General features: G+C 37.1%; 1 protein-coding gene across 2 annotated transcripts in view; it reads left to right on the plus strand.

The window, feature by feature from the left end:
- MDGA2 (MAM domain containing glycosylphosphatidylinositol anchor 2) overlaps positions 1-19804 on the plus strand; it is a 981798-nt gene that overhangs the window by 616329 nt on the left and 345665 nt on the right. Inside the window, exon 4 of one of the 2 annotated variants that reach the window (XM_079779348.1) lies at positions 7450-7658. In XM_079779348.1, coding sequence (XP_079635474.1) covers positions 7450-7658 — 209 coding nt within the window. The remainder of the gene's footprint in view (positions 1-7449; positions 7659-19804) is intronic. The other variant, XM_079779347.1, reaches the window with a different exon arrangement.

Here is a 19804-nt window from a genome sequence, read left to right on the forward strand (position 1 = left end):
GTTCAAATGAAAGGAAGACCCACACATCACTTTAAGTTAAAAGCTAGAAATGATTAAACTTAGTGAGGATGGCATATCAAAACCTGAGATAGGGCAAAAGCTAGGCCTCTTATGTCAAACAACCCATTTTTGAATGTAAATAAAACATTCCTGAAATTTATTAAAATTGCTACTCCAGTTAACACATGAATAATAAAGAAAGCCAAACAGCCTTATTGCAGATATGGAAAAAGTTGTAATTGTCTGGATAGAAGACCAAATCAGCCACAATATTTTCTTAAACCAAAGCCTAATCCAGAGCAAGATCCCAATCCTCCTCAATTCTATGAAGACTGAGAGAGGTGAGGAAGCTGAAGAAGAAAAGTTTGAATGTAACAAAGTTGAGTCATGAAGTTTAAGGAAAGAAGTTGTCTCCGTAACATGAAAGTGCAAGGTGAAGCAGCAAATGCTGATGGAGAAGCTACAGGAAGTTATCCAGGAAATCTAGCTAAGATAATTAATTAAGATGGCTATATATTAAAAAAAAAGATTTTTAATGTAGATAAAACAGCCTTACATTGGAAGAAGATGCTATCTGGGACTTTTATATCCAGAGAGAAGTTGATACCTGGCTTGAGAGCTTCAAAGGACAGGGGACTCTTCTTACGGGCTAATACCATCGGTAACGTTAAGTTGAATCCAATGCTCATTTAATATTCTGAAAATCCTAGGGCTATTAATTATGCTAAACCTACTCTCCCTATCTTCTATACATGGAACAACAAAGCCTGGATGACAGCACATCTATTTACAACATGCTTTACTGAATATTTTAAGCTGACTGTTGAGACTTACTACTAAAAAAAAGGTTATTTTTTAAATAGTACTGCTCAGTGACAGTGCACCTGGTACCCAAGAGCTCTGATGGAGATATAGGAGAGTAATGTTTTTTTCATGCCTGCTAGCAGCATTCAGTCTGCAGCCCATAGGGCAAGGAGTAATTTTGATTTTCAAGTCTTATTTAATAAGCACATTTTGTAAAGCTCTAGCTGTGATAGATAGTGATTCATTTATGGATCTGGGCAAAGGAAAATGAAAGCTTTCTGGGAAAAAATCACCATTCTAAATGCCATTAAGAGCATTCCTGATTCATGGGAAGAGCTCAAATAGCAACATTAACAGGAGTTTGGAAGAAATTGGTTCCTACCTTCATTGTGACTTTGAGGGGTTCAAGATTTCAATGAAGGAAGTGCAGATGTAGTGTAAATAGCAAGAGAAATAGAATTAAAAGTGAAGCCTGAAAATGTGAGTTGCAGTTTCATAATAAAACTTGAATGGATGAGGTATTGCTTCTTATGGATGAGCAGATAAAGTAGTTTCTTGAGAAGAAATCTACTCTTCTTGAAGATGCTGTGAAGGTTGCTGAAATGACAACAACAGATTTAGAATATTACAATAAACTTAGTTGATACATCTGTGGCAGAGTTTGAGAGGAGTGACTCCAAATTTGAAAAAGTTCTACTGTGGATAAAATGATATCAAAGAGCATCAAATGCTACAAAAAACTTATTCATGAAAAGAAGAGTCAATTAATGAGGCAAACTTCATTGTCCTGTTTTAAGAAATTGCCACAGCCACCCCAGTCTTCTGCAGCCAACATCCTGATCAGTCAGCAGCTATCAACATTGAGGTAAGAACCTCCACCAGCAAAGAGATTATGACTCACAGAAGGCTCAGATGATGGTCAGCATTTTTTAGCAGTAAAGTACTTTTAATTGTTTTACATTGTTTTTTAGACATAATGTTATTGCACATGTAATAGACTACAGCAGCAATTTTTAACTGTTGAGCCACAACAATTTTCATTTTTTTTAAACTATTTAGTCAGGGGCCTCTTTCTTTTAGATTGTAAAAAAAAAAGACAAAAGCCAATACAACAATAGCTGTCTGGTGTGAATTAATCAAAATCATACCTATTTTTTGTCAGATCAGCAAAAAAATATATTTCTGGTGTGCCGCAGGATTTTAGTAATTAGTTTATGTGTGCTATGAGATGAAAAAGGTTGAAAATTACTCAATTACAGTATAGTATAAACATAACTTTTATATGTCTTGGCAAACCATAAAATTAGTATAGCTCATTTATCATGATACTTGCTCTATTGTGTTATACTAGGTGAACATGCAATATCTCTGAGGTACATCTATACATTTTCTGCACAGATATCTCTGAGGAGCTCTTTTCTAACAAACCTGACTGAAGGCACATACTCAATATATATCCAATGATATGTAGAATATATGTTAAACATATATTTTGAATGACATACTAGTATGTATTGCTTAAACATATCATATGCATACCCTATATAATAGAAGCCTAGGTGGTATCACACCCTTGTGCAACGCCCTTGTGTGACGTCGTCACAAGATGGTTGTGACAATATGGCCGGCAGGGAAGGGCAGTTGTGGACAAACAGGCTGTCAGGGAAGGGCAGTTGGGGATGATCAGGCCAGCAGGGGAGTGGTTATGGGGCAATCAGGCCTACAGGCATAAGTGGTTAGGGGCAATCACACAGGCAGGCAGGAGAGGGATTAGGAGCCAGCAGTCCCAGATTGTGAGAGAGATGTCTGACTGCTGGTTTAGGCCTGATCCCTTATGGATGAGCAGATAAAGTAGGGGTCCCAGATTTGGGAGGGTGCAGGCCAGGCTAAGGGACACCCCTTCCCCCTTTCAAGAATTTCCTTTACCGGGCCTCTATGTATATAAATCATATATATATATATATATATATATATATATATATATATATTAGAGGCCCGGTGCACAAAATTCCATTTAGGCTTGATCTCAGCAGGATCAGGCCTAAACGGGCAGGCGGACATCCCTCTCACATCCAGGACTGCTGGCTCCCAACTGCTCGCCTGTCTGCCTTTCTGATTGCCCCAAGCCACTTTTGCCTTCCAGAATGATCACCCCCTAACCACTCCCCTGCCAGCCTGATTGCCCCTAATTTCCCTCCCCTGCAGGCCTGGTAACCCCTAACTGCCCTCCCCTGCAGGCCTGGTCACCACTAACTGCCCTCCCCTGCAGGCCTGGTCCCCCCCAACTGCTCTCCCCTACAGGCCTGGGTCCCCCCAACTTCCCTTCTCTGCAGCCCCAATTGCCCCCAACTTCCCTCCTGCTGGCCTGGTCACCCCTAACTGCCCTCCTCTGCAGGCTTGATTGCCCCCAACTTCCCTCCCTTGTAGGCCTGGTCCCTCCCAACTGCCCTCCCCTGCCAGCCTGGTCACCCCCAACTGCCTTTCCCTACAGGCCTTGTCCCCTCCAACTGCCCTACCCTGCTGAGCAGTCACCCCTAACTGCCCTTCCCTGCCAGCCACATTGCCCCTAACTGCTCTCCCCTGCTGGTCTGGTTCCCCCCCCCCCGCTGCCCTCCCCTGTAGGCCTGGGTCCCCCAAAACTGCCTTCCCTTGCAGGCCTGGTCCCCCCATGTACCCTCCCCTGCAGGCCTAGTCACCCCTAACTGCCCTCCCCTGCAGGCCTTGTCCCCCACAACTGCCCTCCCCTGCAGGCCTGGTCACCCCCCACCTTCCCTCTCCTGTAAGCCTGGGTCCTCCCAACTTCCCTTCCCTGAAGGCCTGATTGCCCCCAACTTCCCTCCTCTGCCAGCCTGGTCACCCCTAACTGCCCTCCCCTGTAGGCTTGATCTCCCCCAACTGCCCTTCCCTGCAGGCCCGGTCACCCCCAACTTCCCTCCCTTGCAGGCCTGGTCACCCCCAACTTCCCTCTCCTGCAGGCCTGGTTCCCCCCAATTGCCCTCCCCTGCAGGCCTGGTCCACCCTAACTGCTCTCCCCTGCAGGCCTGGGTCCGCCCCCCCCCCCAACTGACCTTCTCTACAGGCCCAGTTGCCCCCAACTTCCCTCCTCTGCCAGCCTGGTCACCCCTAACTGCCCTCCCCTGCAGGCTTGATCGCCCCCAACTGCCCTCCCTTGCAGGCCTGGTCCCTCCCAACTGCCCTCTCCTACTGGTCATCTTGTGGCGGCCATCTTGTGTCCACATGGGGGCAGCCATCTTTGACCACACGGGGGCAGCCATCTTATGTGTTGGAATGATGGTCAATTTGCATATTACTCTTTTATTAGATAGGATATATATATATATATATATATATATATATATATATATATATATATAGCCATGCTATTATTTTGACTTGTCTAAAGTAAATCTTCTTTTTAGCATATTTATTTTTAAATCTGAAGAAATGGTTTAGGAGATTTATGAAGCAGAAATTCCTAAACATGGGTGAATTCAACATACAATTCTGCCAATACAATGTTCAGTAAGTTTGATTGTCATAGGATCAGATTCTCTCATGGCCAGTGACCCAAATATCATCTAGGTCAGGGAAAAGCATGTTTAAGAGATTATTCAAGTTTCATCTATTTCTAACTGAACATTTTGACACCATCACCTAATAAGAAAAGAGCTAGAGATAAATTGATATATGAATGTTGTAAAGGACAATATTAAACTATGTGGAACCCAAGGATACCCACCATTGTTATACTGTTTACCATCCAATTTCATTTTATTTTTTGTTTTTAAACTTTTTGGCTTCAGAATTCTTTTTTACAATATAACACACTTCATATTTTCTAAAAATGAGACTATAACAGTAAAAAGTCATTTTGTACAAGGGAAAAAAAAAACCTTTACCATTAATCATAACACAAGTTGTTTACCTTATTCTTCAAGTCACTAAGGCTGAATTCAGCTCATCAGTCTCCTGTAGGATTTGATGAAGTTTATTTTTTTTTATTTTTATTTGTTGAAGTTTAAAGGCCTGTACATATTTCAGGATAATAATGCTAGAATCCATACATACTCTGACTTATTTAAACCAAAAGCATATATCCCTGCACAGTTAATAGAGTAAATTTAAACAGAAAATTCCTTAAAGCTTTACTGAAAAGCAGCAGTTGTTTTGGAAAGTTAAACTGCCAAAATTAGAGGCCCTGGAGGTAGCTGTGAAAAGATTCTAATGTTGGGAGGGGGGAAAAAACACCTCAGAATGTTACAAAAAAAGAAATCAAAGTAGGACTGTCAAGCAATTCACATTTAAATCCCCCCCCCTTTTTTTTAAACTGGTGAAATTTGGGATTCTGTACTTACCAGTAATTTTGATTCCTTAGGGCAATTATTACTTTACTACTTTTGATGGCTTACAATTATTTTAATATATCAAAAAGAATATTTTCTAGGGAAGAATGTCTTTTAAATATTAAGATAACATGTACTCACAAACCTTACCATTATGTTTATATATATGGTTGCTCATTTTCAGATTTCACATAAAAATGTGTTATGTAGAAACATTTGATAGCCAGAACAAATGTGAAAGTGACATCTTTACCTATTTAAAATGAAAGTGAGTTAATTTTAAATTGGTGAGATAAAGGTATGAAAACAACATAGAATTAATGGGAATCTAAATAATAATAATAATAATAATAATAATAATAATAATAATAAATAACTTTTATTGAGCATTTATCATGTGACAAGGCATTATGGACTATCTCATTTACTCCTCTAACAGCCCTATTAATATGTACCATAATTAATTCCAGTTAATTGATAAAAAAATTTAAGACCACAAAAGTTAAGTTACCTTTTAGAGTTATAAAGCTAAAGGAGTAAAGCTCACTGAAATTAATCTTTAAATATAATTAATTTTTTGCATCACTCTTAATAAGCATAGACTAAGTTTATATTAGCACTAGAGGCCTGGTGCATGAAAATCGTGCACAGGGAGGGGTGGTGTCCCTCAGCCCAGCCTGCACCCTCTCCATTCTGGGACCCCTCGGGATGGGCAGTCAGACATCCTTCTCACAATCCAGGACTGCTGGCTCCAAAACGCTTGCCTGCCTGCCTGCCTGATTGCCCCTAACTGCTTCTGCCTGCCAGCCTGATCACCCCCTAACCACTCCCCTGCCAACCTGATCGATTCCTAACTGCTCCCCTGCCGGCCTGATTGCCCCTAACTGCTTCTGCCTGCCAGCCTGATCACCCCCTAACCACTCCCCTGCCAGCCTGATCGATTCCTAACTGCTCCCCTGCCGGCCTGATTGCCCCTAACTGTCCTGATCATCCACAACTGCTCTTCCCTGCTGGCCATCTTTTGGTGGCCATCTTGTGTCCACATTGGGGTGGCCATCTTGTGTTGGAGAGATGGTCAATTTGCATATTACCTCTTTATTATATAGGATATGGAACCTAAGGCTCTTGTTTTATGTTTCCCCATTTTTTTTTATATATAATGGACTTATAATATTAATTTCAGATATACAACATAATGATTCAATATTTGTATGTATTATGAAATGATACCACAATAAGTCTGGTTAATATCCATCACCACATACAGTTACAATTTTATTTTCCTTGTGAGGAGAATTTTTAAGATTTACTCTCTTAGCAACTTTTAAATATGCAATACAGCTGTTTTAAAGCAAATACACTTCTTAATTTCTTTTTCTCTTAAGAAAAGAACCTTGCCTATAGTATATTAGGGTTTGGCAATCTGTGGCAGACAATTGCCCATTAGCCAAATCGGGCCAGGGCACTTGCAATTGTAAATAAAATTTTATTGGTACTCAGCAACATTCATCTTTTATTCATTTTACCTGTTGTCTTTGGCTACTTTCACACTACAGTGGTAAAGCTGAGTTGAGACAAAAACTATATGACCCACTAAGACCAAGATACTTACATATTGTTTTGTTTTTTTCAGAAAATGTTTGCTAAGTCCTGTGGTATACATCCTTATTTTGGGATGCATGTAAAATGTCAAACATTTAGCTCCAATATTCAGAAAAAACATTAATAACTTTTAATAGTACCTTCTGGTAACATATTTCATATCAACAGATATGATCTGAATTATAAAATATAAAATGAATGAAAAACTTTAACTCAGTACAAGATCACATTTTCTACTATAAAGATTATAATTATTTTTAATCATTTTTAACATATCAGTTGTATATAATTGGAAGAAGTAAGTCAAAGGAAAGTGTCAATTGTGTTGCTTGATATTTATTTCTCTGTCGCTATGGTTCATTGTTTTAGCCAGGCTCTTGAACTTGAGGATTTTGAATTCTGATGTTTTACTTGGAGCTCTGTTTTTTGCAGCTGTTGGCAAAGTGTTGTAAATATGTGAGGTCATTTGTACTATCTCAACAAATAGAAATCTTAAGAAATAGCTATTACTTGTTTTTACTGTTCATCATTGGAAATTTCTCTGTAAATGAGTTTAGTAACTCAATGAAAAAAATGAATCTAGTGATAAGCAATAAAATCAATTAAGAAATGCCTCTTTGGTTAGTTTTCATATGTACAATAATACTTCAAAAGCCATGTAACTCAACATATTCACTTAATTGTCTTTATTTTGTTCTAGATTTGGATGATCCTATAGTAACTGTTCATCAAAGTATAGGCGAAGCTAAAGAACAATTTTACTATGAGAGAACAGTATTCCTCAGGTGTGTTGCCAATTCCAATCCACCTGTTCGGTACAGCTGGAGGCGTGGCCAGGAGGTGTTACTACAAGGATCTGATAAAGGAGTGGAGATTTATGAACCATTCTTTACCCAGGTAGGAATTAAGGTATAGTATATCCAGCCCACTCTGTTAGGATACTATCCTAATTCAAGCAGCATGCAATATTATATTTATTTAAAAAGGTACTTTCTTCAAACCTGGCCTTCAAAAAATATATTCTTGATTGAACCATCAGAAGACTCAAATAATAAAGAAAAATTTAATTTTTACATGGTAATTCATTAAGTTTTATGTTAACACTTGAAAAATTAAATTAATTTTCCTAACTTACATATCTTTGTTCATAAGTTCACCTAGGTTTCATTATAAAGTACATAATTGTACATTTGCTGACTGCTTTTCTTTATGGAAAATATTTCTTAAAAAACTTGGATTTTTTCATTTCCATGGTAAATAAGTTTTAAAGAAATGAAGAACTATACTTGACATTTATTTCACTTTGATTTTAGAAAAAAAAATCTGTTGAATTTCATTTGTTTATTTTTGATTTTCAATTATTTATGAGTAGAGCCTTAATTATGTAAAAAGTAAACATCTAATGCATCATTAAAAACTTATTTTAGAAAAAGGAAAATTGAATTCATTTTTATAGATTGGATTTAATATGAAATATATTTCTGTAATATACTGAGTGGAGAATTAATAATTATTGAAGAAGACATTGAAGTTTATAGGAATATATTTGAATGCTGTTTAATCAGAATGTTTTTTGATGACTACAGAGGAACAGAAAACTACTTAATAAAAAGAAGATCTTAAATTAAAAAATATATTTGGAAACATATTCAAAATAATTGTGGCTAGAGAATAATAATAAAAGTAATAATAATACTATATAATAAAGAGGTAATATGCAAATTGACCATCATGCCCTCACACAAGATGGCTGCCCCCATGTGGTCACAAGATGGCCACCACAAGATGGCTGGCAGGGCAGTTGTGGGTGATCAGGCCAGCAGGGAAGGGCAGTTAGGGGCAACTGGGCTGGCAGGGAAAGGCAGTTGGGGGCAATTGCGCCGGCAGGGGAGCAGTTAGGCATCTATCAGGCTAGCAGGGAAGTGGTTAGGGGGTGATCAAGCTGGCAGGCAGAAGCGGTTAGGGGATTATCAGGCAGGCAGGTGAGTGGTTGGGAGCCATCAGTCCCGGATTGTGAGAGGGATGTCCAACTGCCGGTTTAGGCCCGATTTCTGTGGGCCTAAACCGGCAGTCGGTCATCCCCCAAGGGGTCTCAGATTGGAGAGGGTGCAGGCTGGGCTGAGGGACAATCCCCGCCCCCCCAGTGTTCGAATTTCATGCACTGGGCCTTTAGTAATAATAATAATAAACAACCTGATATAGACAATAAGATAAGCAGGTGCTTATCTGACCACATTTTCTAAGTTTTGAGACATTGCAAATCCATAATTAGGGAACTATACAACTAAATTTAAAATATTACAAACATTTCTTCAAAAAATTTCTTCAAAAGTTTAAAGATAAATTATTACATGTTTCACATCTTAACTCTCTAATGGCATAAAGTTATCCTGAATTTGTATATTCCTCAGCATCCCATTTATACCACTAAATATATTTTAATATATAGTAAACCATTTACTTTAATGTTCAAGGCCTGGCCAGTTTCACATTAATATAATTACCAGTGTTTATAATATTAACTGAAAAAATACAAAACATCTGCATATATCAAAATACCTGCATATATCATATTTTTGCAAAAAATAGCATATATAAATATCATGAATATATAAGCATATATGTTTCTATATATTGCTACTTAAAGATACAGAACAGCTATTACTTGCCATAATATAAATCTCTGAAAAATCATTGTTCATATGTATTACCAATGACATAGTATTGAAACCTGTTTTAATCTGACCCTCTCACTTTATTTTTAACTAGAGGCCCGGTGCACGAAATTCGTGCACGAAGGGGGGTTGTCCCTCAGCCCAGCTTGTACCCTCTCCAATCTGGGACCCCTCAAGGGATGTCCGACTGCCCGTTTAGGCCCGATCAAAACGGGCAGTCGGACATCCCTCTCACAATCCAGGACTGCTGGCTCCCAACTGCTTGCCTGCCTGCCTTCCTGATTGCCCCTAACCGCTTCTGCCTGCCAGCCTGATCTCCCCCTAACCACTCTGCTGCCAGCCTGTTTGCCCCCAACTTCCCTCCTCTGCCGGCCTGGTTACCCCTAACTGCCCTCTCCTGCAGGGTTGATCACCTCCAACTGCCCTCCCTTGCAGGCCGGGTGCCTCCCAACTGCCCTCTCCTGCTGGCCATCTTGTGGTGGCCATCTAGTGTCCACATGGGGACAGGATCTTTGACCACATGGGGGCAGCTATATTGTGTGTTGGAGTGATGATCAATCTGTATATTACTCTTTTATTAGATAGGATAGAGGCCTGGTACAGGGGTGGGGGCCAGCTGGTTTGCCCTGAAGGGTGTCCCTGATCAGGATGGGGTTCCCTTGGGGCATGGGGCGGCCTGAGTGAGGGGCCTGTGGTGGTTTGCAGGCGGGCCACGCCCCCTAGCAACGCAAGCGGAGGCCTTGGTATCTGGAATTTATTTTCCTTCTACAATTGAAACTTTGTAGCCTGGAGCAGAGCCAAGCCTGGGGCTCCCTCTGAAGCCCGCAGCCATTTGTGTTGGGGTTATAATTGAAACTTTGTTGCCTTAAGCGGGTGGGCCCGGCCAGTGTGTGTGGACAGCTTTGCTTCCCCTGTTGCCGGCGGCAACCCTGGCCTGCTCTCTCAAGCTCCATTCTGCCACCATTTGTTTGAATTTGTTTACCTTCTATAATTGAAACTTTGTAGCTTGAGTGGAGGCTTAGGCCTGCAACGGCTGGCAGAAAGCTTGGCTTCCTCTGTTACCTAGGAAACCTTGCTCTCTGTGGCTGTAGCCATCTTGGTTTGGGTTAATTTGCATACTCGCTCTGATTGGATGGTGGGTGTGGCTTGTGGGTGTGTCAGAGGTATGGTCAATTTGCATATTTGTCTATTATTAGATAGGATTGTTAACACTGTTACATATGTTCCCCCACCCCTCTCCCTTTTTGCATCAATCATTCTCTGTCACAATTTCCATATATATATTCTGCACAATGGAACTATATTCTTCAATTCTTACTAAAATCAAAATTCTTAAATAAAAATATAAAAAAAATTTATTATAAATGCTTAGTATATTAATGCTTAGATACCTCTAGGGTTTAGAAATTCAGATAAATGATCAATGATCATGTATGATTATACTTTTATAAATTTATTTTTTAAATATGGACATTTTTTAAATTTATAGAATTTATAATTTATAATTACCTCAATGCCTACAAACATTATTATGCCAACAGACATTATCACATTAAGTGTAATGTGATAATGTTTATAGGCACTGAGGTAATTCTAAACACCTATTCATTACATAGCTATTTCTAATCTTCAGATGGGTCTTATCACTTGGAAATGAGCACATGGGCCTTGTCCAAATCTGGGAAAACTTTATACTTTCAAAATAATTAGGAATTTGTTTTGAAGTTATTAAACAAGCACAAAAAACTTTTCACTCATTTATTTGAATTTGGTACTATTAACAACTCTAAAATATAACCTTATAAGAGCTATCAAACTAGTAGCAATTGATTATGCCTTTTAAAGTAACTCATTTCTTTCTTCTTTTTTTCCTCCCATTCTTTTGAGAAAGAACATTTTAACTTGACCATTTCAGTACTGATATTTCCTTCTATATGAATATCACAGGCTTTCTCTAAGTTTGTATGGGCTGGTACCTCTGTTGTTAGACCGTTTGCATTACTTCTCTTAAAAACATTTCAGAACCAACAAGCTTTTCTTCCAATTCTGTGATTCACCTGCTGCAGTTGATAATTGCCAACAACATGCATTTATAGCTTTTATTTAAAAATGTCTTTCCTGCCTTTGGTTACTTAATTATGTTGCTTATCTTTCCTTCTGAAATGCCTGTGTATCTGTGTCTGCTCTAACAATCATTAGGAGTAATACATATGTCAATACTTTTACATTATATATGTACTTAACTTGTTAATATTAAGCATATTTTATAGGTCAGACTGATAGAAACATTAAAATAACAGCACATGGAGAATTTAGCTCTTATAGCCAAAGAAAAGAATTTAGCTTTTATAGACTTTTTCATAGATGAGATGTTATCAATGATTTTTCTTCACATCACTTGTACATGGGCCTGATAAATACAAGTCCACCATGCCACAGGACTTCTTCCACACTTCTCCATGGAATGTGGCAATCCATTCCTTACTGGCTTCATGCTTTATTATGGAAAACTCAAACATCTGAGTGATCACTTAAAAATGTAAACTTTTTTTCTGATTTAATATCTCTAGTGAATATGAATACTGATGAATAAAAACTGATTGTATGGTTCAGTGTATTGTAGCCTACAAGACCATATTTGGCATTGATCTCCCTCTTTTAAAAAAATATTTCTTATTGATTTCAGAAAGGAAGGGAGAGGGAGAGATAGAAACATTAATGATGAAAGAGAATTATTGATCGGCTGCCTCCTGCACATCGCACACTGGGGATTGAGCCCACAACTAGGACATGTACCCTGACCTAGAATCAAACCATGACCTCCTGGTTCATAGGTCGATGCTCAACCACTGAGCCACACTGGCTGGGCTGTCTTGTTCTCTCTTACCTAATCTTTGATATCTCATATACTGTTCTAGTCACACCACACCTAGACATGCCGAGCATTTGCATACTGTTGATTCCTCCATGTAGAATGTTATTTACTTAGATATCATGGCAGCTTCTTCTTAACCTGAGGACTCATCCTCTCCAGAAGGCCTTCCCTGCCAGATCTATCTGAAGTACATCCCTTCCTTTCGATAGTTACTCTTGTTTTTTTTTATTATTGTTTGTTTGTTTCTCATAGCACTGAAACTATCAAATTATCTTGTTTGACTATCACTCACTATTTTTAGAAGCTTTGTCTTTTCAACAGCGAGAACATTGCCTTTCACATGGAAGGTCCTCAATAAATATATATATTAAATATTGAGCCAATACTCCTATGGTGATGTCTGGATTATTAGCCAAAGGATGGTTACAATTGACTCTAAGTTTCTAGTAATTCCTGAATCACTCTGTAACTCTGCCTCACCCACTAAAGAAAACTTAATGAATTGTGAATTAGAATGACGTTATAACAAAACTTATTTTAATACATTTCATTTCCAGACTATGATAATTTTCTAGTTATAATTTTTTTCTATTAAAAATGTACTTTTTTCTTGACTCTGGAGTCTATTTCTTGACTTCAAGTTACCTTTCTCTGAAGCCTATCTTTTTGTGTGTTTTTTTCTTAAATTTTTTTAACATTGACGTTATTGCAGACTTCCCTCATCTCCTCCTCCCCCTTTGCCTACCTTCACCTACCCGTCTTCCCCTCTTTTGGCCTTCGCCACACTATTGTCCAACTTATTTTTAATTAATTTCTAGTTCAATCCCACTGTATCAAAAAGCATACTCTGAATAATTTTAATCTTTAAAAATTAATTGAGGCTTGCACTATGCTAAACCTATGTTCTACTTTCATAAATGATCCATGTGCACCCATAAGAATGTGCATTCCAAAATTGTTGAATGCCAATTAGGTCATATTTGTTAATTTTGTTATTCAGACCTTCTGTATGTTTTCTGATTGTTATGTCTGCTATTCTAAGCTATTGAGAGAGTGTAGTTACTATCTATGGATTTATATATTGAAAATATATTAGTAGTACATACAGATTTAGAATAATTATATCTTCCTGGTGGATGGAGTATATTATCTTCTTCATAGTATATCCTCTGGTAGATTGTCATTAAGAAATGTCCTTCTTTATCTCTAGGAGTGCTTCTTGCCTTAAAGTTTGTTTTGTCTGTCATTAATTAACTACACAAGTTGTATTTTAGTTAGTAGTTTTTATGTTTTTTAGAGGCAGGGGTTGGGGAAAGGAATGGTAAATCATCTCTTTTACTTTCAAAAATTTCTATGTCTTTATATTTAAAAACATGTTACTGGAAACCAGTATATAGGTCTTTGTTGTTTTAATCCAGTTGGACAATCTAAGTATTTAGTGCATTTAATCCAATGGCTGGTATCTATGTTTTTTTCTATATGACCCACCTGTTTTATTTTATACCTCTCTTTTCTTGCTTTTGTATTTATCAAAAACTTGTAATTAGTTAATCTCTTTTATTTAACTAAGAATTTTAAATTATTTTATTATCACTTTATTGGTAACTTAAAAATTACAGCTTGCACCCTTGACCACTTCCTCAATAAGGAGATAAATATAGAATACATTAATAACATTTACACTTGTTATATTTTATTTGAGTCTAGTATTTTAATTCTACATATATTTAAAAGTCAATAGGACATTATTTTGTTTTTTAAACCATCATTATCCACTTATATTTACCAACTTGTTTCCTTTTTCCATTTTGAGTTAATTTTTGTTTATGGTGTGATGAAATGTTTGAGGTTCATTTTTTAAAAAATGTATTTTTATTGATTTTAGAGAGGAAGTGAGAGAGAGCGATAGAAACATCAATGATGACAGAGAATCATTGATTAGCTGCCTCTTGCACACACTTCACTGGGATCCAGCCCACAACTTGGGCATATGCCCTTGACCAGAATCAAACCCAGGACCTTTCAATCCACAGGCCGATGTTCTATCCACTGAGCCAAACTGGCTAGGGCGAGGTTCATTTTTTTTTTTTTTTTTTTTTTTTTTTTTTTACAGAGGGATAGACATGTGTTCTAGTACCATTTATTGCAAAGATCATTCTTTCACAACTAAATTTTCTTGGCACCTAAATTGAAAATCAATTGGCCCTATATATTAGGTCTATTTCTGAACTATTTATTCTGTTACATTGATTATATGTCTGTCTTTATGCCAATACCACACAGCTTAATTACTGTAGCTTATAACAAGTCCTGGAATCAGGAAAAATAAGTCCTTCAACTGTGTTCATCTCTTCCAAAATTGTTTTGAATATTTTAGCTTCTTTCTATTTCCACCTAAATTTTATTATCATCTTGTCAATTTCTATGAAAGTCTGGTAAGATTTTGAGTGAGGTTTTGTTGAATTTATAGATCGATTTGAGGAGACTGATATTAAGGTTAATGAAGTGAGGATGATTGATATTGGCAATATATTATATTTAATCAATGAAAAATCCCATTCCTCCATTTTGATTTTAATTATTTGTCACATGTAATATTTATTGCTCTATTTCAAATTTGAGAGCACATGTAAGATTTAACAAAACCAGCTTTATTTAGATTGATCACCCTTTGAGATACTGCTTTGAGTCTTTGTATATTATATGTGTGTGTTTATCAGAGATGCATAGGAAGCTGGTCATTTACTTAGGAAATTCTGGAGTGTTACTTATAAAGAAATTACCTCTCAGGGGCAAAGAAGTCTATATAGTTAGTATACAGTATAGCTGCCAGGAGACCCAAGGATTTCTTTTTCAATGGGCCATAGTAGGTATACTTGTGTGTAAGGATCACAAATGCAAATGCCTACTGAGACTAACCTGGTAACATAAATATGTGAATCTGCCTGGTGGTATGAAAATAAGAAATGCTGAGGCATGCTGTACATGCCCACTTATCAGAAAAAATACATCACCTGTTGTCACCAGAGTTCAACCTTTGGCCCTTCTGGGCTACCATTTTGAAACTCTGTTGGAATCCAGTTTTTTCATGAGAGATGCAGTAGTACTTGCAATAACATTTCTAGTCTCATATGATTTCAAATGCAGAGAGATAGTACAGAGTAAGCAGTTTCTATGAAAGTTCCATTGAATGAAATAATTAGAATTAATAAATTGAAAACTTCATGGCTGATTCCAGCCTCACGGACCCATTTTTATCATAAAGATGAATATGATGTAGAGAACATTTTTACCCAGGAATCTACTTGATAGAAAACAATGCCCTATTTGTAGCTTCTAACCACCTTGGAAATTTGGAAAAACTGTGAAGTATGATTGTACAAAGCAACAGAATGGAATTATCCAGTGGTTTTTATTTTTACAATGATAAATTATAATTTCCAAATAGGTTCTAATTTAGAGTTATCATATCCAATTGTTTTTCCTGTATTAAAAATAAATCCAAAAATTTTTTAGCAAACCAGAATTGTGTTATTGAATTAACAGAATCAGTTATTATGTCTACATGTCAACTTTGTTTAAGATTTAAAATTAATTTTGTGTTGTATCATTGAAATATTTCCTAGGATCGATCTTTTTTTTTGTGGGGGGGAGTGGTGGGTGGCTTAGTATAATGGCTTTGCTATTTGTAACGAAATATGAATGCTGCTGACTTTTCCTTTTTCTTAATGTGCTAAGGAAATGTGCACACACACACACTGAGTGGCCAGATTATTATGATCTCTGAACATATAATAATCTGGCCACTCAGTGCGTGTGTGTGTGTGTGTGTGTGTGTGTGTGTGCGCGCGTGCACGCGTGCGCGTGTGTATTAGAGGCCCCATGCATGAATTTGTGCATGGGTGGGGTCCCGCCAGCCGTGCCAGGGGGAGGGGACATGAGTGATGGCTGGCCTGCCTGCAGGTCGAACTCCTGGTCGAGGGGACAATTTGCATATTAGTCTTTTATTATATAGGATATACACTGAGTGGCCAGATTATTATGCATTCAGAGATCATAATAACTGGCCACTCAGTTTATAGTAGATATAGATAGATATATTTTAATTCTTAGTGTTTTTTTTGCACTGTTGTTTGCCACCAATTGCCATGTGTACTTTCATAATGAAAGAACTTTCCATGTTAGTCTTGTTGGTATTGAAAGACTTAATAATATTTTAATTTATTTCTATAGATCCTATGGCCTTCATGTTTCCATAGTATAATTAAGATCCAATTGACATAACTGAGATGTTCTATGTGACAGATATTGGCAACTTTCTGTCAGTTTTAGAGGTTATAGGCAAGTTTCCTTCTCTAACTTTATTGATGTTTATGGGAAAAGTTAAGGTAAACAGTGATTATAATATGAAGTAAAAATTATTGTCAAAATCGAGGCACATAATACTGCTATGGAGAGAGCATTAAAGATGGAAATCAACAGCACCTACAATAATATAGAAGAAAGATAATATCTCTAAAGATTGGCTATATCTGTGGTTGACTGGAACAGTAATTGGTACATGTGGGGAAAAGTGGATTATAAAGCTGGGAAGGTATACTGGGATTATATTGTGGAAGATTTAAATGACAGATCATACGTCTGATTATTATGTTAGAAATTTAAGTTTCTTTTAAAGTCAGGATTTTCTATTCAATAACAATGAATAAAATAAAATAAAATTTCTGAGGTAAGATTTATCTATTCCACATGCCCATTCATACTAAACTAATAACTATGCCCATTTGAATTGAATATTTATTTAACCATTTTGTTGAGTGACAAAATCCTCTTTATGCTTTTTTTAATAGTGTTTCTGAAATAAAATCGGTGTGTGTTTCCAAGGCTGATGTAAATTCAAAAGCATATTATGTAATAAGTCTAAGAAGAATAATTATGCTTTTCATACTTCCACACAATACTAAAGATGTAGTCTAGCATATATTGCTATCTATAAGTTTGTAATGAGTTACAATTGAAGTTGTAAAATATCAGTGTAAATTGGAAGTCTTTCTTTACTGATATCTGTAAATACATATTTTTAAAAATTCCATATTCATAAATAAAATGGAAATACAGCTTAAGGCTATGGTTATTATTTTACTAGAAAATATCACCATTGGTAATGGCTACTGACAAATATATAGAATACCTTTTATTTATTTATTTTATTTTAAAAAAGTAGTTTTAAAAATTTAAATATAGGTGTTGAAATTAATTTTTGTGAATCTTAAAGAATTATGTTCTTAAATTTTACAAACTATACGTACTGTTGCTATTTTCCTAGAACTTTTAAAGATGTTCATGGCATCGTATTGTTTATTGTAATTAAACATCTAATTATGACTGAACATATTTACATCAATTACATAATTAGCTATAATTAGACTAATTATACTAATTATACAATTAGACAATAATCAACTGAAAATTTCCTTTACAAATCATGGAAATTCACATGCAAAAACCTTTCCAACATCACAGAATATTAAATTTATATGATCAACAAAATAAAAATTGATGTTAAGTGATATAACAGTTTTAAATTATAAAGTCAAAATAGTAAATATATCTCTACATGAACACACACACTATTTGGTAGCATAACTTTGGGAGCTGTTTGTTGAGAGGAAGAGGGTCATCTTGAATGTCTTTATCATTATCTGAATGTGGTGGATTAATTAAGTGGGTAAGGTTTAAAATCTTCCATAACTCTGTCTGTTTTCTACATTGCTTCAATACATTGTGGCTGTATTAGCCCCTCTGCCTCTTTGACATGCTACACAGATTAATCTTACTAATTAACCAAGATGACTATACTATAGGGTCACACATTTTGGTATCTTTTTTTCTGAATACAAGATATAAATAATCTTACTTCACACAAAACAACTCTCCAATCCCATGTTAACTGAACCACTGGGAAATTGTGTATCTAGACTTCATAGGGCATGTGTGAGAAGCAACCAATTGATGTGTCTCTCTCACATCAATGTCTCTCCCTCTCTCTCTCTCTCTCTCTCTCTCTCTCTCTCTCTCTCTCTCTCTTTCTCTCTCTCCTTTCTCTCTGTCTCTCTCTCGCTCCTCTCACCCTCCCTTCCATTCTCAAAAATCACTGGAAGCAATATCCTCCAGTGAAAATTAACAACAGCAACAACAAAACAAAGGTCAATAAAAGGATCTGAGAGGGAGATATTGACGATACAAAGAAGTAGTAATCAAAAGTCTAAGATTTATGTTACTAAAAAAATAACAGTAGATTTAGAAAGTGGTCTTGAAGTTCAATTTAGAATATGTTGAGTTTTAGGTGTCTGTGAGACATCAGAATGAGCCTGTTGAAGTAAAAAATTGGTATATTTATCTGAAACTACAGGGAGAATCCTGGAATATGGATACAGATTTGATAGAGTGATTGGGGAGTAAGGGCTTGTAGTAGAAATTCATCAGCAAGTCTAAGATCACCTAGGGGAATTTTATAGTGAGATTAACTATAAAATAAATAGCATGTCACAGTGGTAGGAGGAATAGGATATACTCACTCATTTGAAAATTACCTGAGTCAATTAGTTCTCATATAACATTGTCTTTAAACTATGCTTTCTAACTAAGCATACTTTCCTAGGCATTATATCCAATTAACATAAATTATCTATACTAATAAAAGTCGGAATATCTTCCCAACATCCTTCCGGACAAAGCCATGGTGGCAGGGGCCGAGGCAGAGGTCGTTAGGGGCAATCAGGCTGGCAGGGGAAAGCAGTTAGGGCGATCATGCTAGCAAGGGAGAGCAGTTAGGGGGATGAGGCCAGCAGGGAAGAGCAGTTAGGGGGCAATCAGGCCAGCAGGGGAGAACAGTTAAGGGGTGATCAGGCTGACAGGGGAGAGTAGTTAGGGGGATCAGGCCAACAGGGGAGGACAGTTAGGGGCGATCAGGCCAGCAGGGGAACAGTTAGGAGGCGATCAGGCTGGCAGGCAGAGGTGGTTAGGGGCCATCAGGCAGGCAGGCAGATGAGCGGTTAGGAGCCAGCAGTCCCAGATTGCAAGAGGGATCCCTATAGGATTGGGCCTAAACTGAGCCTAAACCCGAGGGGTCCCAGATTGGAGAGGGTGCTGGCCGGGCTTAGGGACACTCCCCTCCATGCACAAATTCCATGCACCAGGCCACTAGTAACTCTATAATACAGTGATAACTTGTTTTAAATGTAAGTTATAAAAACACACACACTGACTGTGTATATTTGTGTGGGGTGCATATGTATTTGTGGAGAAAAAAATACAACATATTTTCTAAAGAAAAATTAAGAGAGATGATTGTTGCTTATACCACAGATGAAAATGCTAAAGATGTGACTGAGTTAAGAGTGGATTTTGACAGTGAATGAAAGGAATTATGGCCACAAAGCTCATGCACACAGAAGGAGAGATTCATTTGATACATTTGGAAACCTCTGTGTACCTGCCTATGT

Source organism: Cnephaeus nilssonii, assembly GCF_951640355.1.
Source record: "Cnephaeus nilssonii genome assembly, chromosome: 1".
Taxonomy (NCBI): Eukaryota; Metazoa; Chordata; class Mammalia; order Chiroptera; family Vespertilionidae; genus Cnephaeus; species Cnephaeus nilssonii.